This window comes from Buteo buteo, chromosome 12, assembly GCF_964188355.1.
Source record: "Buteo buteo chromosome 12, bButBut1.hap1.1, whole genome shotgun sequence".
NCBI lineage: Eukaryota > Metazoa > Chordata > Aves > Accipitriformes > Accipitridae > Buteo > Buteo buteo.
Genome location: NC_134182.1, coordinates 408,390 through 430,641, shown reverse-complemented (window position 1 = coordinate 430,641; position 22,252 = coordinate 408,390). Strand labels below are relative to the sequence as shown.

The following is a 22,252-nucleotide window of genomic DNA, read 5'->3' as shown; positions in this document are numbered from 1 at the left end:
CCCCATTCCATATACTCTACGGGGGTCCCCACTTTTGAGCCCCCCCCTATACCCCAGGGTGAGGAACCCACAACTTTTGAGCCCCACCCATACCCCAAGGTAGTGTACCCCCACTTTTATCCCCCCCCAAATTTGGGGTGCCCCTCCACCCCATCACAGCAAACAGCAAGTACCGGACCGTACCCCCCCGCCAGGCGCACTAGCCGGATCCAAATCGGGGGGTAAGGTCCCGGGGGGTCCCCAAATATTCAATTCCTCGAAGACCCCCGTCTCGATCAGCTCCTCCTGCCAGGGGATGGGGACGGTCCCCGAGGCGAAGGTGTCAAACAACGCCGCGTCCCTCTCGTCCAGCTCCACCCCCCGCACCGAGGAGAAGGCCCCCACGTCCCCCAGATCCTTGGCGTACACCCGACGGGGGTCCGGGACGAAAGGGGGGGGCACCAGACCTGGGTGGGAGGGGGTGTGCAATGAAGTGGGAGAAGCCCCCTCCCCAGTATCACTTTATGGCCATCCCATAATTCCTGGTACCCCCCCAATATCCCCCCAGTAGCCCCCCCATCACGTCAGGTTCCCCCCATAATCCCAGGGACCCATTTCTGGAGCACCCAGAGGTCATCGCAGACCCCGCTGTTGGACACCCGACACCCATTGGGACCCAATTCCATGAGCACCCAATGCCCGTTGGAGGCGCCATCGTTGGACACCCAGCATCCACTGGGCACCCCAATTCCGGGGCACCCAACGCTCAACGGAGACCCATTTCCATCAGCACCCAACACCCCTTGGGACCTACTTCTGGGGCACCCAATGCCCATTGGAGACCCACTGCTGGGACATCCAGTGCCCATTGTATTCCCCATTTCTTGAGCACCCAACACCAGTTGGGAGCCAGTTCTGGGAGACCCCACAGTCATTGAAGACCCCATTGCTGGAGCACCCAACATCCATTGGGACCCACTTCCATGAGCACCCGATGTCCACTGGAGACTACTTTTGAAGCACCCAACACCCATTGTAGACCCCATTTCTAGACACCCAGCGACCATTGGGACCCATTTCTAGGACTCCCAACACCCATCGTAGACCCCATTGCTGGAGCACCCAACATCCATTGGGACCCACTTCCATGAGCACCCGATGTCCACTGGAGACTACTTTTGAAGCACCCAACACCCATTGTAGACCCCATTTCTAGACACCCAGCGACCATTGGGACCCATTTCTAGGACTCCCAACACCCATCGTAGACCCCATTGCTGGAGCACCCAACACCCATTGGGACCCTCTTCCATGAGCACCCAACGCCCATCGAAGACTCATTTTTGAAGCACCCAACGCCCATTGTAGATCCCATTTCTAGACACCCAACGACCACTGGGACTCATTTCTTGACCACCCGACGCCCACCAGCACCCCATTCCCACAACCCCCCCACCCACTGACCCCCCCGTTTTGTCCCCGTGGGGGTTACCTGCCTCGAGGCGCCCCCAGTTGATGGCGGCGAAGAGGGGGTGCGCCTTGAGTTGGGAGCAGTCGTTGTCCCGGAAGCCGAGGCGGGCGCTGGAGTCCTTGGCCAGCAGACCCTCGCAGGCGGCCCGCGCCGCCGCGCTGAACCGGTCCGAGTAGCTGACGGGGTCGTGTAGGATGCGCCGTGTCACCTCCTTGTTCTCCACCTGTGGGGACGGGGGGGGGTCCTGGGTGGTTCTAGGTGGTCCTGGGGGTTCTTGAGGGTTCCTGGTAGCCCTGGGATGTTACTTGGGGAGTTTCTGGAGGTTCCTGGTGTTCCTTGAGGGGTTCTGGGGGCTACTGGGAGCCCTGGGATGTTACTTGGGGAGTTTTGGGGAGTTCCTGGTGGTTTCTAGGAGGTTCCTGGGGGGTCCTGGAGGTTCCTGGAAGCTCTGGGATGTCACCTGGGGAGTTTCTGATGGTCCTTGAGGGGTTCTGGTGGTCCTTGAGAGGTTTGGGGGGCTACTGGTAACCCTGGGATGTTACTTAGGGAGTTTCTGGTGGTTTCTAGGAGGTTCCTGGGGGGTTCTGGGTGTTCCTGGAAGCCCTGGGATGTTACTTGTGGGGTTCCTGGTGGTCTTTGAGGATTTGTGGTGGTTCCTGAAGGGTTCTGAGGGCTACTGGTAGCCCTGGGATGCTACTTAGGGAGTTTCTGGTGGGTCCTGGAGGGTTCCTGGGGGTCCTGGGGGTTCCTGAAAGCTCTGGGATGTTACCTGGGGAATTCTGGGGGCTTCTGGTGGTTCCTGAGGGGTTCTGGGAGTTACTGGAAGCACTGGGGTGTTACATGGGGAGTTCCTGGGGATTCCTGGGATTATTGGGAATTACTGGGCACCTTCTCCCCCCGCCTGCGGAAGGGTCCCTTGGCCTCCAGCATCTCGTAGAGGGTCACCCCCAGCGTGAAGTAGTCGACGGCCCAGTCGTACTCCTCGTCCCGCAGCACCTCCGGTGCCATGAACCCTGCGGGACCCAGGCGTCCAGGGGACCCAGGTGTCCGGGGGGGGTCCCAGAGGACCGGGGGGGGTCCCAGAGGACCAGGGGGGACCCAGGCATCCAGGAGAGGAGCAGGGATGAGGGACCCACACCCTCCTGCCACCCAATGTCCCCCTTCCTCCCCATGTGTCCGTCCCCCCCCACCCCATACGTCGTGTCCCCATGTCCCCCCATGTCTCTGTGCCACCTCCTGTGTCCCTCCTGGTCTCCAAGGTCCAAGTCCCCCCCATACCCAGGGTCCCCCCCATGTCCCCATGTCTCTTGACTCTCCCATGTCCCCCCGTGTCCCCTACCTGGGGTCCCAGCGTATCCGCGGGTTTTGTTGTGTCCCTCCTTGAGCTCCACGGCCAAACCCATGTCGGACAGACGGACGTGGCCTGCCCAAAGCAGTAACCACCAGTAACCACCAGTAACACCTCCCCAGGAACCCATGCCAGTCCCCCTGCCTGCACCAGTATCACCAGTAGCACGCCCGGGAACCCTCCCAGTCCCCTGCCTGCACCGTATCCCCCAATGTCCCCATGTCCACCAACATCCCCAATGTCCCCCATGTTCCCCCAATGTCCCTGATGTCCCCTCAACCCCAATGTCCCAGATGTCCCCACATGCCCCATTATCCCCAGCGTCCCGTGTTCCCCCCCCATCTCAACGTCACCGGCGTCATCGAGGAGGACGTTCTCGGGCTTGAGGTCACGGTAGACGATGCGGTGCTGGTGCAGGTGCTCCAGCCCCAGCAGGATCTGGGCGGTGTAAAACACGGCCCGTGGCTCGGGGAACCCGGGGTTGTCCTCGTCCACGTTGTACACGTGGTACCTGACATGCCAAGAACACGGTAAGCACACACCAGCACTTGGGGACATGCCAGCACCTGGGGACATGCTGGGGACACGGCTTGGGGAACCAGGGTTGATCTCATCCACATTGCATGGGTGGTACCTCCACATGCTAAGGACATGCTAAGGACACACCAGCACCAGGGGACATGGTATGGAGAACCAGGCTTGGCCTTGTCCTCATTGCATGCATATGGCACGTGCTAAGGACATGCCAGGCATGGTAGGCGTCTCCAGCAGCAACACGTGTGGCACATGCCAAGCACACACTTACCGCAGGTCGCCGCCGTTCATGATTGTCATGACGAGGCAGAGGTCGGTCTTGGTCTGGAAGGCGCAGGCCAGCGAGACGATGAAGCGACTGTGCACCCGCGCCAGGATTCGCTTCTCCACCAGTGCCGCCTGCACATGCCAAGCACACGCCAAGGGCACGCAACTCGCGACGGTCCAGCCCACGGCCAAAGACACACCAAGGACATGCAGGTGGCACACACCAAGGGAAACATGGGTGGCACATGCCAAGGACATGCAGGTGGCACTTGCCAAGGATACGTGGGTGGTGCACACCAAGCACATGCCAAGGAGACGTGCCACATGCCAAACACATATGGGTGGCACACGCCAAGCACACACAGACTGTGCACTCCACGCTACGCACACACATGTCCCTCTTGGCCGCGGGAGCCCGCCTGAAACGGGGTGGCCTAAAGCATGTTGTTCACCTGCACGTGCCAAGCGCATGCCAAGCACGCATGAAGGTACGCGCCAAGCACAAGCCAAGCACACGCGCGTCCCCATGGGCTGTGGATCTCTTAGCATCCTTGGATGGTCTAAAGCACCTTCCCCACCTGTGTGCCCCATGCACACATCAAGCACATGCCAAAATACGGATGGGCAGAGATAATCGGGAAGATGCCAAAGGAGGCGGGAAGGAACATAGAGGCCAATAAGGGGGAAAAAAAAAGAAGGAAAAGAGGGATGGGGGGAGGTGGAGGGGACAGAGGGGTGGACAGAGGAACAGGTGAGGGGACAGAGGGATGGCCAAGGGGACAGACGGCCATCACCCCCCACTCTATGTCCCACAGGGCTCCCCACCTCGTAGCCCTGGCGCTTCTTGAGACGCTTCTTGTTGAGGCGCTTGTTGGCGTACATCTTGCCGGTGGTGCGGCGCTGGCAGGCGCAGACCTCACCGAAGCCACCCTTACCCAGCACCCTGAAGTCGACAAAGGCTTCGGCATTAACCGCCTGCCCCTCCAGCCACTTGAACTGCACGAAACGCCCAAACTCCGGTGACGCTCGGTACGGGGTCCAGGCCACCGCCTCCAGGTGGGCCAGCAACTCCCGTCGCGCTTGCCCAAAGTCCTCGGCGGAGGTGGTGGTGCCTGTAGGGGGAGAAGGTGGCATGGCCGCTCTTGGGGGGATGTTGTAGCACCCATCAGGAGGCAGTATGGTTGCTATTGGGGGTGTCATGGCTGCCAACACTATCACGGCCACCATTGGGAGTGTCATGGCCGCCAACAGGGTCATCACGGCTCCTAAGAGTGGTGTTGAGACCACCATTGGGGGTATCATGGCCAACTTTGGGGGTGTCATGGCCGCCAATGGAGGTGTCATGGTGGTCATCACTGTCATGGCCACCAACAGGGGCATCATGGCTACCAATAGGGGTGTTAAGACCACCATTGGGGGTATCATGGACTTCGTTGGCAGTATCATGGCCTCCACTGGGGTATCATGACCTCTGTTGGAAGTGTCATGGCCACTATTGGAAGTATCATGGCCACCATTGGGGCTGCCGTGGCCACTCTCACTACCTTGGCCTCCATTGGAGGTGTCATGGCCACCAATGGAAGTATCATGGCCAACATTCGGGCTGCCATGGCCACCCTCACTATCTTGGCCAGCATTGGAGGTATCATGGCCTCCATTGGAGGTATCATGGCTTCCATTGTCAGTATCATGGCCTCCAGTGGAGGTATCATGGCTTCCATTGTCAGTATCATGGCCTCCGCTGGAGGTATCATGGCTTCCATTGTCAGTATCATGGCCTCTGCTGGAAGTATCATGGCTTCCATTGTCAGTATCATGGCCTCTGCTGGAGGTATCATGGCTTCCATTGTCAGTATCATGGCCTCCAGTGGAGGTATCATGGCTGCCATCACTACCATGGCCACCGCTAGAGGTGTCATGGCTGCCATTAGAGGTGTCATGGCCACTGTTGGAGGTATCATGGCTGCCATCACTATCATGGCCACTGCTGGAGATGTCATGGCTGCCATTAGAGGTGTCATGGCTGCTTTTGGAGGTGTCATGGCTGCCATCATTATCATGGCCACCATCAGAGCTCTCATGGCCTCCACTGGAGGTCTCACGGCCACCGTCACTATCATGGCCTCCACTGGAGGTCTCATGGCCACCACCGGAGGCCTCATGGCCACTGTCACTATCATGGGCACCACCGGAGGTCTCATGGCCTCCATCAGAGGTCTCATGGCCACTTCTGGAGGTCTCATGGCCACCGTAACTATCATGGCCTCCACTGGAGGTCTCATGGCCACTGCTGGAGGTCTCATGGCCACAGTCACTATCATGGCCACCACTGGAAGTCTCACAGCCTCCACTGGAGGTCTCACGGCCACCGTCACTATCATGGCCACCACTGGAGGTCTCACGGCCACCGTCACTATCATGGCCTCCACTGGAGGTCTCATGGCCACCACCGGAGGCCTCATGGCCTCCATCAGAGGTCTCATGGCCACTTCTGGAGGTCTCATGGCCACCATAACTATCATGGCCTCCACTGGAGGTCTCATGGCCACTGCTGGAGGTCTCATGGCCACCGTCATTATCATGGCCACCACTGGAAGTCTCACAGCCTCCACTGGAGGTCTCACGGCCACCGTCACTATCATGGCCACCATTGGATGTGTCACGGCCACCGCTGGAGGTCTCACGGCCTCCACCGGGGGGTCTCACGGCCACCATCGCTATCATGGCCTCCCCTGGAGGTCTCACGGCCACCGCTGAAGGCCTCACGGCCACCATTGGTGGCGCCACGGCTGCCACCACTATTACGGCCTCCACCATCCCTATCTCGGCCTCCGCCGGAGGCGTCGCGGCCACCGTTGCCGGTACCGTGGCCGCCATCGCCGTCACGGCCGCCGCTGCGGGCGGGGCCTCACCTGTGGGCGTGGCGGTGGCGGCGGCGCTGAGGAAGCCGCAGTGCTCGGCCCCGCCCGGGCTGAAGAAGCGCTTCCTCAGGGCGGCGGCCGCCCCGCTCCGCTCCGCCTCCTCGCAGCGCTCGTAGGCCTCCAGCTCCGCCCACAGCGCCCCCGCCGCGGCCAATCCCGGCGCCCCTTCCAGGAACCGCTGGAACAGCAACTTCCCGATTGGCTGCTCCACGCACTGCCACCGGAAGGAAGTGTCCTCCCCGGCGCCGACGCCCCCTTCCGCCGCGCCATTTTGCGCCCCGCCGCCGCCATTTTGCGCCCCGCCGCCTGGAGCCCCGTGGGTGGCGCCGGGCGGGTGCCCCCCGCCCAGGCGGGCGCGCAGGGCCTCGCACTGGGTGATGTGGGGCAGGCGGAGGCGGGCGCGTTGCCGGCGGTCCCGTCCCGACGCTCCCGGACCGCCGCGGGCCGACACGTAGGCCGAATTGGCCACCACCGTCTCCAGGCCGCCGATGTCCATGGCTGCGGGGAGCGGGGGCGGGGGGTGAGTCCTCGTGCGACGCACACGGGGGGGGGGGGTCTGTGGGGTGGGAGCGAGCCCTCGTGCGAGGCACGGGAGGTTGAGAGCTGAGCCCTCGTGCGAAGCACGAGGACGGGGATGTGCCCCCCCCCCCCCCGCCGCCCCGGGGATTAACCCCGCCCCGGGCAAGGTCACAGCTCTTAAAGGGCCGGCGCGCTATAATTAGCGGGTAAGCGGCTCAGCGGGGCTCGTGCCTAAGCCGCTTTGACGGCCCCTCGCACAAGAGCCCCCCCCCCCCCCCCGTATCCCACAATGTACTGGGGCCATAGGGCATGATGGGAAGGGTGGTCCATCTCCCCCAGGCCGAGAACGGTGCTGCTGCAAAGGATTCTGGGAGACACCCACCCACCCCCCCCAATGTGGCGGCTCCCACTGTCCTTTGCAGCAAAGGATGCTGGGAAGGAGGGGGTGGGAGGGGGAGGAGCGTGGGAGGAGAGGGACCCAGGCACCCAGGAGACACCCCCCCCCCCAGGGGACCCAAGCATCAGGGACGCCCCACCCAGGGGACCCAGGTGTTGGGGACACCCCCCCCCACACCCAAGGGGACCCAGGTGTCAGGACCCCCCCCAGGGGACCCAGGCATCGAGGACCCCCCCCCACAAGGGGACCCAAGCATCAGGGATCCTCCACCCAGGGGACCCAGGCATCAGAGGACCCCCCCACCCCAGGGATCCAAGCATCAGGGACCCCCCACCCAGGGGACCCAGGTGTTGGGACCCCCCCCCCTCCAAGGGGACCCAGGCATCAGGGACACCCCCCAAGGGGACCCAGGTGTTGGGACCCCCCACCCCCAGGGGATCCAGGCATCAGGGACCCCCTACCCCAGGGGACCCAGTCATTAGGACCCCCCCCCAGAGGACCCAGGCGTCAGGGACCCCCCACCCAGGGGACCCAGGTGTCAGGACCCCCCCCTGACTCCCAGGGCACCCAGATGTCCAGGAGACCCCTCATCCCTTGACCCCTCCCCAGAGCACCCAAGCATCGGGACCCCCCACCCCCAGGGCACCCAGGCCCCCAGTACCCCCCCACCCCTGGGACCCCCCACCTCGGGACCCTCCCACCCCTGGGACCCCCAGCCCGGGACCCCCCAGCCCTGGGACCCCCCAGCCCGGGACCCCCCAGCCCGGGAGCCCCCAGCCCGGGACCCCCCCACCGTCCAGCCTCACCTGCGCAGCTCCCCTTTACCCGCGGCGGTTCCCGGTGGCCCCGGGGTGGGATTAGCCCCGCCCGGGGATTAACCAAATCCCCCGGGGGCGGTCGGGACCGGAGGGGGGGGACGGGGGACACGACCCCCCCCCCCTCACCCCAACCCCCCCACCATTGCCCCCAAGGGACCCGGGAGTCCCCCCCCTCCTCCCCAATTTCCCATGGGGGACACACCCCCCCACCATGGACCCCAAGGGACCCGGGAGTCCCCCCCCCTCCCCAATTTCCCATGGGGGGGGTCACCCCCCGGCATCCGGCCCCCCCTCTGTCCCCAGGGGACCCGGGGGGGCCGGGGGGGTGTTGGCTGCCGCTGCCCGGCAGGGACGAGCCGTTACCGGGGAGCTGGGAACGCTCGGCCGGGCACGCCGGGGCCGTGTCCCCCCCCGGACGCCTGGGTGCCCCCCCCGGACGCCCCCCCCTTGGTCGCCTGGGTGTCCCCCCCCTCCCTTGGTGGGGGGGGGTGTCTCAGGAGGGACCCGGGCAGCCGGTTATCGTCACCCCCTCAACTCCTGGGGGGCGGTCAGTGATATTTCCCAGTCTGGCTGGACCAGTCTGACCAGTTTGGGACTGGGGGAACTGGGAGCGGGGCAGAGGCGGCTGCATTCCTCGGGGGGGGGCCATAGTGCTCGGACGCCCGGGGAGGGGGGGGTCTTCTCCCCATATCCTTGACCCCGGGTGACCTTCCCCTCTAGGCCACGCCCCTTCATTGGCCACGCCCCTTCATTAATAATCAGGCGAGGAGAGGGAAACCCGGGTGGTCGGAGAGCACCCAGTTCCCATCCCCAGGGCTCCCAGTAACCCCCCCCAGGGCTCCCAGTAACCCCCCCGCCCCCAGCAATATCCCAGCACTCCTAGTTGCCCCCCCCGCGTTCCCAGTTATCCCCAAGGCTCCCAGTAACCCCCCTCGAGGGCTCCCAGTTGCCCCGCAAGTCTCCACATTCCTGCCCCAGTGCTCCCAGTTACCCCCCCCAATATTATCCCCCAGTATCCTTCCAGCTCCCCCCTGCCCACGTTGCTCTGTGCCCCCCTCCCTGCGTGGGTCCTTTAAGAGCCCCCCCCTCAAACCCCCTGTCCCCAAATCTCTCAATGGGGGACGGTGGGAATAGCCGCGGGACGCTCCGCCCCCCTCATTAGCATAGCGGCGGGGCGAGGGAAATTCAGAATGTCCTGTTCGCCTGGGGGGCGTGGCAATGCGCGGGGGGCGTGGCGCGGCGGCTTTAGAAGGCGCTATTAGCATAAGGGGCGTGGCGCGGCGGCTTTTGGGGGCGTGGCGAGATGCCGGGGGCGGAGCTCCGAGTCTATATAAGGCGATGAGGCGGCGGCAGCGGGGAGTCGCGGGTTCGAGTCCCGGCGCGGGCGGAGCGGAGCGATACCGGGAGCGACACCGGGGGAGCAGCGGGGGCCGGGGGGGGGGATCGCGGCGGAGCCCCCCACATGGCTCGGGACAAGGAAAAGCGAACCTGCGGGCAGAGGTTGGCCGAGTGGCGGGCCTTCGTGTGGGACCCGCGGAGCCGCCAGTTCCTGGGCAGAACAGGCACCAGTTGGGGTAAGTCTGGGGGCAGAGGGGGGGCGGCTAGGAACATCCCCCCCACCCCCAATTTGGGGGGGTAAAATGGGGGGAAGCATCCCTGGGGTGTGGTGGGAGGTTGCAGGGTAGTCCCTTTATAGGGGTGCACTTGGGGGGACCCCGCAATAGCATGTAACTGAGGGTGCCCCCCATATGGGTGCAACTGGGGGGGTATCGGGACAACCCCCCCCATAGAGGTGCAAAGGGAAGGGGTTGCATGGGGATGCCCTGTATGGGTTCAGTGGAGATGGGGGGGTTGCATAGGGGACCCCTCCACATGGGTGCAATAGGAGGGTGAGTTGCATAGGGACCCCCCCATACAGATGCAATTGGGGGGGGCTTATATACGGGCCCTCAATATGGATGCGATATGATGGGGTTGCATAGGGACCCCCCCCATAGATGCAATTGGCGGGGGGTCCATAAGGACGCCCCATTTGGGTGCAGTGGGGGGGTTGCATAGGTAACCCCCAGTACGGGTGCAGCAGAAGGGGACTGTATATGTGCCCCCCCCGCCCCGGGGTGCAACAGGAGGGAGTTGTATAGGGACCCCCCCCCATATAGGTGCAATGGGAGGAGGTTATATTGGGCCCCCACGTATGGGTGCAATGTGGGGGTATTACATAGGGACCCCCCATATGGATGCAATTGGGGGGGGCCTGCCTAGAGACACCCCCGCAAGAAAGGACATTTGCTTAGACCCCCCCGTATGTGTGCAACTTGGGGAGGAGTGTTGCATAGGGACCCCCCCTCAATAGGTTGCAATTGGGGGATCCCCACTTTTAAGGCTGGTTTTTGGGGGGGGAGCTATTTACACAAGGACTCCATATGGGTGTAATGGGAGAGGACTGCATAGAGAGCCCCCCCTTTTGGGGGTGCAAGGGGAGATGGGCCTACAGGCCCCCCCAAACGAGGCTGTAATTGGGGGGGGGGCAGATTGCGGGGGGCAGGGGTTGGGTTGTGCCCCCCCCCCCATCTGTCGCGCTGTGGCTACAAAAGTAGGTCATGGTCGGAGTTGGGGGATGGGAGCGACGGGGACCCCCCCCGGGGGGGGAGATGACCAGATGGACACCCCCCCTTATGCCCAGGGACCCCCCCCAATTTGCAGACAGACAGATGGGGACCCCCATGGCCCAGGGACCCCCTGCCTTTGCAGGGACAGATGGCTCTGATGGGGATTTAGGGGTTGGGGGGGGGCTTAGGGGTCTGGGGGGAATTTGGGGGGGTCCACGGGCATTTGGAGTGCAGTGGGGGCACTTGAGGGGTGCAGAAGGGATGTTGGGGGGGATTTGGGGGTGTCCGGAAGGTTGCGGGGGGGGGGGAGGCAGGAGTGAGTTTGATATTGGGGGGAATGGAGGGGATTTGGGGACTGGTGCAGGGGGTGGGTTTGGGGGATCCAGGGAACGGTTTGGGGGGGTCAGGGTTGGTTTGGAGGATATTTTGGGGAGGGTGTCAGTGCAGTTTGGGGGGGGACATGTGGAGTTTGTGGGGGCGTTTTGGGGGTGTTTGTGCTTCTGGGGGTGGTTTGGGGGGGTATTTGATGTTATTGGGGCAATTTCATGGGTATTTGGGGGCTCTGAGAGCAGATTGGGGGCGTCGGGAGTTTGGGGGGTAATTGATGTCATTGGAGCACTTTTGGGGAGTCTCTAGGGCTCGGGGAAGTTTGGGGGGTATTTGAAGTGTACAGGGCAATTTTTCAGGGTATTTGGTGTCATTGGGGCAATTTCTTGGGTATTTGGGGGGCTCTGGGGCAGTTTTGGGGGGTATTTAGAGGGTTCAGGGCAGTTTGGGGGGTATTTGATGTCATCGGAGCACTTTTGGGGGTATTTGAGGTGTTGAGGGCAGTTTTGGGGGTTATTTGATGTCATTGGGGCAATTTCATGGGTATTTGGGGGGTACTTGGGGGTTCAGAGCAATTTGAGAGGGGTATTTGATGTCATCAGGGCAGTTTTGGGGGATCCTTAGGGCTCAGGGGGCAGTTTTGGGGGGTATTTGGGGGGGTTCGGGGCACTTTTGGGCGGTATTTGGTGATATTGGAGCAGCTTGGGGAGGTATTTGGGGCTCTGGGGGCAGTTTGGGGGGGCATTTAGAGGCTTGAGGGCAGTTTTTCGGGGCTATTTGATGTCATTGGGGTAGGTTTGGGGGGTTTTGGGGCTCGACGGGCATTTGGGGGGGGTGTTTGATGTTATCGGGGCAGTTTGGGTGAGTATTCCTTGTTCTGCGGGCAGTTTGGGGGGTATTTGATGTTATTGAGGCACTTTTGGGGGGCTCTGGGGGCAGTTTTGGGGTGGCATTTAAAGGCTTCAGGGCAGTTTTGGGGAGTATTTGATGTCATCGGGGCAGTTTTGGGGGGGTATTTGTGTTGAGGGGGCACATAGGGGGATAATTACCCCCCCATTTTACACCCCCCGCCTGATCCTGCTCTTTAAAGGTGTTTATTTTGGGGGTGATGGACAATTTTGGGGTGTGTTTAACCCCAAGGAGGGGCATTTGGGGGAGGGTATCTAACTCCAGTGGGGGGGGTATTTGCCCCGGGGGGGGCAGTTGGGGGGGGTATTTACCCCCTATTTTACCCCCCCCCAGGCCTGATCCCGTTCTTCTAAAGGGCCTTATTTTGGGGTTAGGGACAATTTTGGGGGTGTTTAACCCTGGGGGGGGGGTGTCTTTGACCCCATGGGAGTATTTACCCCCGGGGAGGCACTTGAGGGGGTATTTACCCCCTATTTTACCCCCCCCAGGCCTGATCCTGCTCTTCTACCTGATCTTCTATGGGTTCCTGGCCGGGCTCTTTGCTCTCACCATGTGGGTGATGCTGCAGAGCGTCGACCCCCACGTCCCCAAGTACCAGGACCGCCTCGCCACCCCCGGTGCGCACGAGGGGGGGCCCTTGCACGAGGGTTTGCACGAGGGCACGTGCGAGGGATCCCTCACACGAGGGACCTCGGGTGGGGACTGGTAATGGGGGGTGATGAAAAGGGGAGGGGGTGTGATGGGCGACCTCGTCATCCCCAATGTGCACTGGCCCCTTCCACGAGGGTTTGCACGAGGGACGCTTTGCACGAGGGACCTCAAATGGGGCCTCGTGGTGGGGAGTGTTGGAGGGGGGTGGTTGTGCAATGGGCAGCCTCACTGTCCCCAGTATGGCCTTTGCACGAGGGTTCACGAGGGCTTGCACGAGGGTCATTACGTGGAACCTTGCACTGGGGGACATTGCAGGGGGAGGGTGTGTAACGGGTGGCTTCCGCCACCTCTAACACCCCCTTGCACGGGTGCTAGCACGAGGGCCCCCTGTTGCGTGTTGCACAGCTGTTGTGCATTGCACGGCTGTCACATGTGAAGTGTGCAAGCCCAGTGTAATCCTCGTGCAAGGGGGGGCTGTGCGATGCGTGGTCTTCGTGCACGGCCCATCTCTCCTTGTGTGCTCCTCATGCCAGGCGTGCGTGAGACTCATGTGAGCCCGTTGCGTTCCCAGGGTGCTCCTTTTGCACGCTGCCTGCTTGTGCGATAGGTGTGCAAGCAGCATGCGAAGCACGGGGGGTGGGAGTGGCGTGCGCGAGGCACGCAAGCCCTCGTGCGAGGCACGCGGCCCCCGTGCAAGCAGCATGCACGGGGTTTGCAAGGCGCGTCCTCGTGCGAGGCGTGTCCTCGTGCGCAGGGATGATGATCCGCCCGCGCACGGAGGGGCTGGACGTCACCTTCAACGTCACCCAGAGCCAGACCTGGCGTCACTACGTCCGCGCCCTGCACCAGTTCCTCGAGCGTGAGTGTACTGGGAGGGGACTGGGGCAAACTGGGAGGGACCTGGGAGGGGACCAGAAGGTGCTGGGACAGACTGAGGTGGCGCTGGAATGGACTGGGTTGTACTGGGAGGGCCCTTGTCTATAGTGGGAGGCACTGGGATGATCACGGTCCATACTAGGATGGTCCTGGTCCTTACCGGGAGGTGCTGGGCGGCGCTGGGGTCACCCTAGTCCATACTGGGAGAGACGGGGGGGGGGGCCCGAGTCCATACTGGGAGTGCCCTAGTCCATACTGGGAAGGTCCTAGTCCATACTGGGAGTGCCCTAGTCCATACTGGGAGTGCCCTAGTCCATACTGGGAAGGTCCTAGTCCATACTGGGAAGGTTCTAGTCCATACTGGGAGTGCCCTAGTCCATACTGGGAGTGCCCTAGTCCATACTGGGAGTGCCCTAGTCCATACTGGGAAGGTCCTAGTCCATACTGGGAGTGCCCTAGTCCATACTGGGAAGGTCCTAGTCCATACCGGGAGTGCCCTAGTCCATACTGGGAGGCACTGGGCAGCACTGGGAGGGCCCACGTCCATACTGGGAGGGCCCAAATCCATACCGGGAGGACTCTAGTCCATACTGGGTGACGCTGGGAGGGCCCTAATGCATACTGGGAAGCCCCTGGCTGACATCGGGAGGCATCGGGCAGGCTCTAGTCCGTACTGGGCGGGCACTGGGGGGCACTGGTGCCGGCGCCGGTGCGAGCGGGTGCTGGGCGCAGCGTACAACGACAGCGTGCAGGCCGCCCGCAACGCCGCCTGCGTCCCCGGCCGCTACAACGAGCAGCCGGACGACAGCGTCCCCAACTACCCCAAACGCGCCTGTCGCTTCAACCGCTCCCTGCTGGGACCCTGCGCCGGGCTGGCGCCCGCTGACGACTACGGCTACGGCGTCGGCCAGCCCTGCGTCCTCCTCAAGGTCAACCGGGTGAGCTGGGGGCACTGGGAGGCACTGGGAGCACTGGGACGGTGCCTGCGGCATTGCACTCCATAGTGCTGGAGTGCATCGCATGGGACTGGGGGGACTGGGAGCACTGGGACGGTGCCTGCGGCATTGCACTCCATAGCGCTGGAGTGCATCGCATGGGACTGGGAGGCACTGGGAGCACTGGGAGGCCCCCAGTGTGTTGCTTACTGCAGGGCCTTGCTTTGTGCTGAGCTGTACTGGGCTGTACTGGGAGCACTGGGAGGCCCCATTAACCCTTTGCCTCCCGCAGGTCATCAACTTCTTCCCGGGGAAGAACAAGAGCATCAACGTGATCTGTGCCGCAAAGGTGACACCAGTGTCACACCCCCCCCCGTGTCACCCCCCGTGTCACCTCTAGTGTCCCCCATGTGTCACCCACGTCCCCTGTCACCTCCAGTGTCCCCAGTGTTCCCCATTTCCCCATGTCACCTCCAGTGTCCCCCATGTCACCTCCAGTGTCCCCAGTGTTTCCCATTTCCCCATGTCACCCCCAGTGTCACCTCCAGTGTCTCCCCAGTGTGCCCTCATGTCACCTCCAGTGTCCCCAGTGTCGCCTGTATTGTCCCTGTCCCCCTGTACTTCCCCGTGTGTCCCCTGGGTCACCTCCTGTGTCTCCCATGTGTCCCCGGGTCGTCCCAGTGTCCCCAGGTCCCCCCATGTCACCTCCAGTGTCCCCCCGTGTCCCCTGTCACCTCCAGTGTCTCATCCCATCTCACCCCCAGTGTCCCTGTCACCCCATATGTCTCCATGTCCCCCCCAGTGTCCCCCCCGTGTCCCCATGTCCTCCCAGTGTCCCCACATGTCCCCTGTGTCACCTCTAGTGTTCCTGTGTCCCCCATCTCTCTCCATGTCACCTCCAGTATGTCCCCAGTGTCCCCCTTTGTCACCGCCAGTGTCCCCCATCTGTTCCCATGTCACCTATAGTGTCCCCCTTTGTCCCCCTGGTGTCATCTGTGTCCCCATGTCACCCCTTGTGCCCCATCTGTGTCCCCCCATGTCACCTTGGGTGTGTCCCCCCAATGCCCCCCCCATCACATCAGTGTCCCCAAATGTCCCCAATGTCCCCCCTCACTCTCTCTTGTCTTTCCCCAGCGGCCCCGAGTGAAGGGTGACCTGGTAAGGGGGGGTGTCCCCCTGTAGCATCCCCCAGACCTGCTAGTTTGACCCCAAAATCTTGCTGGGTGCCCCAAAATAGGCTAGATTCACCCCAAAATGCTGCTGGGTGCCCCAAAATCTGCTAGTTTCACCCCAAAATCCTGCCGGGTGGCCCAAATATGTGCTAATTTCACCCCAAATCTTGCTTGCTTTACGCCAAAATAGGCTAGATTCACCCCAAAATGCTGCCGGGTGTCCCAACATCTGCAAGTTTCACCCCCAAATCCTGCTGGATGTCCCAAAATAGATTCACCCCCAAAATCCTGCTAGATGCCCCAAAATCTGCTGGATTCACCCCAGAATCCCACTGGGTGCCAGAAAACACCCCAAATCCTGCTGGATACCCAAAAATGTGCTGGTTTCACCCCAAAATCTTGCTGCATGTCCCAAATTAGGTTAAAATCACCCCCAAATGCTGCTGGGTGCACCAAAATCTGCTAGTTTCACCCCAAATCCTGCTGGGTGCTCCAAAAAAGGCTAGTTTCACCCCCAAAACCTGCTGGTTTTATCCCCAAATGTGCTAGATTCACCCAAAATCCTTCTAGGTGCTCCAAAATCTGCTAGTTTCACCCCAAAATCCTGCTACATGGCCCCAAATCTGCTGGATTCACCCCAAAGCCCTGCTTGGTGACAAAAAACACCCCAAATTCCTGCTGGGTGCCCCAAAATACTGCAAATCCCACTGAATGCCCCCAAATCTGGTAGCTTCACCCCAAAATCTTGCCCGGTGCCCCAAAATAGGTTAAATTCACCCCCCAAATCCTTCTAGGAGTCCCCAAATCTGCTGATTTCACCCCCAAAATCCTGCTGGGTCCCCCCCAGTCCCTGCTGGGTGTCCCCAAAACTCACTGTGTCCCCCGATGTCCCCATCCTGTGTCCCCCGCCATGTCCCAGCTGTCCCCACTGTCTGTGTGCCACGTCCCCTGCTGTCCCCATTGTCCCCATCTTGCGTCCCTGCTGTCCCCATGCCGTGTCTCCACTGTCCCCAGGTTGTCCCCATCCCATATCCTCTGTGTCCCCATGCTGTGTCACTGCTGTCCCTAATGTCCCTGCTGTCCTCGTCCCAGGTCCTTGCTGTCCCCAGTGTCCCCACCCCATGTCCCCAGCGTCCCTGTCTTCTGTCCCCCATCCCCAATGTCCCCACCCCATGTCTCTGCAATGTCCCCATGCCATGTCTCCGCTGTCCCCAACCTGTGTCCCTGCTGTCCCCAATGTCCCCATGCCATGTCCCTGCTGTCCCTATCATGCAACGTTGCTGTCCCCGCTGTCCCCAGTGTCCCTGTCTTGTGTCCCCAATGTCCCCACGCCACATCCTCAGTGCTCCTGTCCCATGCCCCTGCTGTCCCAAACGTCCCCACGCCATGTCCCTGCTGTCCCCATCACGCAACATTTCTGTCCCCAATGTCCCCACGCCATGTCCCCACTGTCCCTAACCTGTGTCCCTGCTGTCTCCAATATCCCCATGCCACGTCCCCGCTGTCCCCATGCCATGTCCCCCCTGTCCCCGTCCTGTATCCCCCCCCCCCCCGTGCCGTTGACGTTCTCTCTTTCTCTGGCCGCGGGGCGCAGGGACAGACAGCTGCCAGTGTAAGGGGACTGGGGGGGGGGGGGGCACTGGGCCAAACTGGGGGCACTGGGATGGATGGGAGTGTATGGCATGGGGGTCCGGGGGGGGGGTTGGGGGGCATTGGGGGGCACCAAGGGGGGATTTGGGGGTGTTGGGGGAGGTCCCTTGGGGGGGGGTCCTAGAGGGGATTTTGGGGGGGGTTATTGGGAGGGGTCCCTGGTTGAGGGGTGTCTTGGGTCCCTGGGGGCAGATTTTGGGGGGGGGGTATGGGGGTGAGGGGCTGGAGAGGGTATTTGGGAAAGGGGGGGGTGTCTTTTGGGAGGGGGCATTTAAGGGCGGGTCCTGAAGGGGTAACTGGGGACACGGGGGGTCCTGGGGGGGTAGGAGGGTCCCGGGGGGGTATCTGGGGAGGGGAGGTCCTTGGGGGGGAGGGATATGTAGGGGGGTATGGGAGGTTATATAAGGGAGTATTTGGGGGGGTAGGTGGGAGTCGTCCCCCCCCAGTAGGGGACAGGTGGGGACATCCATGTCCCCCCCCCTCCAGCGGGAGGAGGACGCCGCCCTCCTGGGCCCCCTCCAGCTCTTCCCCCCCAATGGCTCCATCGACCTCATGTACTTCCCCTACTACGGCAAGAGAGTCCACGTGAGCCCAACGCCTGGGTCCCCCCCGGGGGGGTGGGTGGGGGGGTCCCTGGGTGCCCTTGGGGGTGGGGGGGGGGTGTCCCTGGATGCCTGGGTCCCCTGGGAAGTGTGGTGGAGGGGGTCTAGGATGAATGTGTCCTCTTAAGGAGTGGGTGGGGGGGTCTCCTGGATGCCTGGGTCCCTTAGAGTGGGTGGGGGGTATCCAGATGGGAGGGTCACCCCTGGGTGAGTGGTGGTGGGGGGGGGAGTGCGCCTGAGTCCCCCCCCCCCTCCCCGGACACCTGGGTCCCTTTCACCGCAGGTGAACTACACACAGCCGGTGGTGGCGGTGCAGTTCGCCAACGCCACTGCCAACATGGAGCACTACATCGAGTGCCGGCTCAACGCCGCCGGCCTCCGCACCGACGACGAACGCGACAAGTTCGCCGGCCGCGTCGCCTTCCGCCTCCGTATCAATCGCGACTGACCTCCCCTGAGCCCCCAACCCCTCCCCCGTAGCCCCCCAATTCCCTCCCCCCCGCCACCTTCGCCCCTTGAGTCGGGTCTAATCCCCCCCCTCCCCGACCCTCCAGATGCTCCTAATATAAGAATAATAAATGTACATAGATATTTTTTATATTATATATATATTAAACGGTGCAGTAGGGCCTTGGCTTCTCCCCTCCCTCCCCTCTCCCCCCAAACGCCCGCGTTTTGCCCCCAGATTTGCCTGTCCTTTGCATAGGAATGCCGATTTGGGGCTCGCTTTGGTGGCGGCTGGGTAGGGGTTTTTTAGGTGTTTTTTGGGGTTTTGTAGGCAGGTTGGGTGATGTAGGGGGAGGCCAAGATGGCCGCCAGACTGCCTATCAAGATGGCTGCTGTTGGTTGCGTGGCTAAGGAGCAAGATGGCTGCCCTGCAGCAGGGTGGCTGTTGTTGAGCAGTGGTTAGGATCAAGATGGCTGCATCGGTTGTATAGATCGCAAGCAAGATGACCGCTGTTGGTTGTGTGGCTAAGGAGCAAGATGGCTGCCCTGCAACAGGGTGGCTGTTGTTGAGCAGTGGTTGGGATCAAGATGGCGGCCATCGGTTGTATAGATCGCAAGCAAGATGGCCGCTGTTGGTTGTGTGGCTAAGGAGCAAGATGGCTGCCCTGCAGCAGGGTGGCTGTTGTTGAGCAGCGGTTGGGATCAAGATGGCTGCCAGGATGGCTGCTGTCGGTTCTATAGGTCAAGAGTAAGATGGCTGCTGTGCCACGTGGCAAGGTGGCTGCTGTTGAGCATTGGTTGGGTTTAAGATGGCTGCCGGCCCGCCGAGATGGCTGCCATTGGTTGTATAGGTGAAGAGCACGATGGCGGCTGTGCTGATTGGTATCATAACGGCTGCCACGGGTTCTGTAGGTATCGTGGCGGCTGCTGTCGAGTGTTGGTGGGTTCAAGATGGCCACCAGCCTGCCAAGATGGCTGCCACGGGTAGTGTAGATCGCGAGCAAGATGGCCGCCGTCCTAAGGAACACGGCGGCTGCCGTCGCGCGTTGGTTGAGATCAAGATGGCTGCCATTGGTTGTGTGACTCAAGGGCAAGATGGCCGCCAGACGAGGCGATGCAGTGGCTGCTGCTGAGTGTCAGTTGTGATCAAGATGGCCGCCGGCGGCTGTGGAGATAAGGGCCAAGATGGCCACCAACACCGTGGCAGAGCAAGGCCGCCATTGGCTGAGCAGGCCAAGATGGCCGCCATTGTGCAATTGAAGGCCAAGATGGCCGTCAGTGTGATGGCAGAGCAAGGCTGCTGTTGGCTGAGCCGGCCAAGATGGCTGCCGCTGCCACACCCACAGCACAAGATGGCGGCAATGGTACGCAATGGTAACCAGGCCTGGCGGCCATCTTGAATCCCGTTGCCTGTAGAAGGGGCTGGCGGCCATCTTGGCTCACCATCTTGAATCCCGCTGCCTGTAGAAGGGGCTGGCGGCCATCTTGGCCCGCCATCTTGAATCCCGTTGCCTGTAGAAGGGGCTGGCGGCCATCTTGGCCCGCCATCTTGAATCCCGCTGCCCGCAGAAGGGGTTGGCGGCCATCTTGGCCCACCATCATACATTCCTTGGGCAACCTAGCGCTGTGGTGGGGTCAGCAGCCATCTTGGTCCCTACTCCAATCAGCCCTGCAGCCCTCTTGGCCCCTCCGTCGTTGGCAGCCATTTTGCACCGCCATTCTAAGGGCGGCTATCTTGGTAGCCATCTTGAAGCCCCTCCTGCTCCCCCTACTAACACACCCCCCGCCCCCCTCCGTGCTGAGTCCTCCCCCCACCCCAGCAGGGTGCCCCCCTCTTTTTGGTGGAGAATTGAGTGGTTTTGGGGTCCACGGGAGGTGATAATCTGGGGCGGGGGGGGGAAGACCATCCCCTCAGTATTAAACCTTTGTTTTTTGGTGGAAATACCCGTTTCTGTGGATTTTTTGTTCCTGGGTCCCCTTGGGGGCGGGGGTGTGGATGCCTGGGTCCTCTGGGGTGGCCCTGGACGCCTGGGTCCTCTTGGGGGGTGGTAATTAGGCCACGGGTGGGGGGTAGGGCTGCTAATGAGCCTGACCAGCTCGTTAGGAAGGAGATGCCAGGGCAGGGTGCCCGGACGCCTGGGTCCCTTCCACTGTGCCCCCCCCCCCAGCCTTGGCAAAAGGGACCCAGGCGTCCGAGCCCAGTGGCCTCATTCATGATGCAGGATGGGGGGGGCAGGGGGCGGAGCCACGCCACTGACGTCATTGGGGGGGTGGCGGGGGGGGGAGAGACACCAAAATCCCCCCAATTTGCCCCAAATACCTCCAGTCCTTCCCCCAGCTGACAGAGCCCAGTTAAGGACCCCCCCAATTAACACCCCAAATCCCCCTCCCTAATTTACCCCCCTAATTAAGAGCCCCCAATTAACATATCCCAATTAAAAAGCCCACTAATTAATGCTCCCCCGTAACTTCCCTGATGCACTCATTTAACAACCCCCCCGATTAAAGACCCCCCAATAGACCCCCCCAATTAACAGCTGCTTGATACCCCTCAATTAAGAGCTTCTAATTAACAGCCCCCCATTAAGATCCTCCAATAGACCCCTCCAATTAACAATCTGCCAATTAACAGCTCCTAATAGAGATCCTCCAATTAACACCTCTCAATTTAAAGCCTGAGGCCCCCAATTAACAACCCCCAGTTAATACCTCTAATAGAGACCCCCAAATTAAAGCCCTTAATAACAACCCCCCCAATTTACACCCTCAATTAACAGCTCGCTAATACAGAATCTCAATTAACCACCTCTAAATTAACAGCCCCAAAGTGAGACCCCCCAATTAACACCCCCAATTAACAGCCCCCAAATTTAGTCCCCCAAGAAATACCAACTCTGTCTCCAAATAGCACCCCCCAATTAAGAGCCCATAATTAACACCCCCAATATACACCCCCCAATTATGAACTCCTAATTAAGACCCCCAATACTCTATATATATATACACACACGCCCATCGCCACCCCAAATTAATACTTCCCAATTAACGAAGCTTTAATTAACCCCCATCATACCCCGAATTGCTCCCCCTCTTGAATTCACACCTTCATGGACACCCCAAATTAACACCCCCCCCCCGTAACACCCCCCCTTAATTAAACTCCCTATACCCACCCCAAATTAACATCATGCTAATTATCTCCCCTTAATTACCCACCCAGACACCCCACTCCCCCCCCCCCCCATGACCCACATCGCACCGGAGGGGGGGGGCAAATCCCCCCTGATCCCCCCTAATCCCAGCCAGATGGTGCCCCCCCCGATGCCTGGGTCCCTTTTTTTGGGGGGTGGGTGATGGGTCCCTTTGAGGGGGGGTTGTGTGTGGTCCCCGGACGCCTGGTTGTCCCCCCCCAGATGCCTGGGTGTCATGTCCGTGCCCCCCCCCCCCCCCCCGGCTGCGTTTCAAGGTCAAATCAAGGGGACGGAGGAATTTTCCAGGCTGAGCCTTGGCAGGACCCAGGCGGGGGGGGGGGGCTGCGGGGTGGGGTGGAGGAAGGGGGGACCCAGGCATCCGGGAAGGCCCCCCCCCATTAAACATGCCCCCGCCCTATGTGGGGACCCCAAATGGGACCATTAATACCTGTCCCCCAATGACCCTCCCAGACTGGGATACCCCCCCCCAGTTACCTCATACTGGGGGACCCCCCTCCCCCAAACTGCCCCCCCCCATATTAGGCTTTCCCTGCCAACTGGGACCTCCAGTTATCTCTCTTCCTCTTTGCCCCCCCCACCTTCCCCGTTACCCCATACTGGGGGTCTCC

General features: G+C 61.5%; 2 protein-coding genes across 3 annotated transcripts; one reads left to right on the top strand and one right to left on the bottom strand.

The window, feature by feature from the left end:
- Positions 1-143: 143 nt before the first annotated feature.
- GRK1 (G protein-coupled receptor kinase 1) lies at positions 144-7,016 on the bottom strand. The gene is made up of 8 exons (XM_075042283.1): positions 6,512-7,016; positions 4,425-4,711; positions 3,604-3,731; positions 3,152-3,309; positions 2,790-2,873; positions 2,339-2,463; positions 1,472-1,673; positions 144-446 (listed from the first exon to the last, which is right to left on the bottom strand). The coding sequence occupies exons 1-8, from the start codon at positions 7,014-7,016 to the stop codon at positions 154-156; spliced, it is 1,782 nt and encodes a 593-aa protein (XP_074898384.1). The 3' UTR covers positions 144-153.
- Positions 6,908-20,520, top strand: ATP1B2 (ATPase Na+/K+ transporting subunit beta 2). 2 transcript variants are annotated; one of them, XM_075042285.1, is made up of 7 exons: positions 6,908-7,040; positions 12,588-12,716; positions 13,505-13,609; positions 14,359-14,564; positions 14,854-14,910; positions 17,870-17,968; positions 18,269-20,520. In XM_075042285.1, the coding sequence occupies exons 2-7, from the start codon at positions 12,650-12,652 to the stop codon at positions 18,431-18,433; spliced, it is 699 nt and encodes a 232-aa protein (XP_074898386.1). In that variant the 5' UTR covers positions 6,908-7,040; positions 12,588-12,649; the 3' UTR covers positions 18,434-20,520. The 2 variants fall into 2 exon arrangements, with proteins under 2 accessions (XP_074898386.1, XP_074898385.1); XM_075042284.1 differs by lacking the exon at positions 6,908-7,040 and adding an exon at positions 7,081-9,828.
- Positions 20,521-22,252: the final 1,732 nt, after the last annotated feature.

Bases quoted from the DNA above. Each gene is read 5' to 3' on its own strand.
- GRK1 (XM_075042283.1), bottom strand. From the start codon at position 7,016: ATGGACATCGGCGGCCTGGAGACGGTGGTGGCCAATTCGGCCTACGTG. The intron at 2,464-2,789 runs GTAGGGGACACG...TGGGTCCCGCAG, and splicing joins CGGATACGCTGGGACCCCAG to GGTTCATGGCACCGGAGGTG. The intron at 447-1,471 runs GTAACCCCCACG...CCTCCCACCCAG, and splicing joins CTGGGGGCGCCTCGAGGCAG to GTCTGGTGCCCCCCCCTTTC.
- ATP1B2 (XM_075042284.1), top strand. From the start codon at position 9,717: ATGGCTCGGGACAAGGAAAAGCGAACCTGCGGGCAGAGGTTGGCCGAG. The intron at 9,829-12,587 runs GTAAGTCTGGGG...TACCCCCCCCAG, and splicing joins CAGAACAGGCACCAGTTGGG to GCCTGATCCTGCTCTTCTAC. The intron at 14,565-14,853 runs GTGAGCTGGGGG...TGCCTCCCGCAG, and splicing joins TCCTCCTCAAGGTCAACCGG to GTCATCAACTTCTTCCCGGG.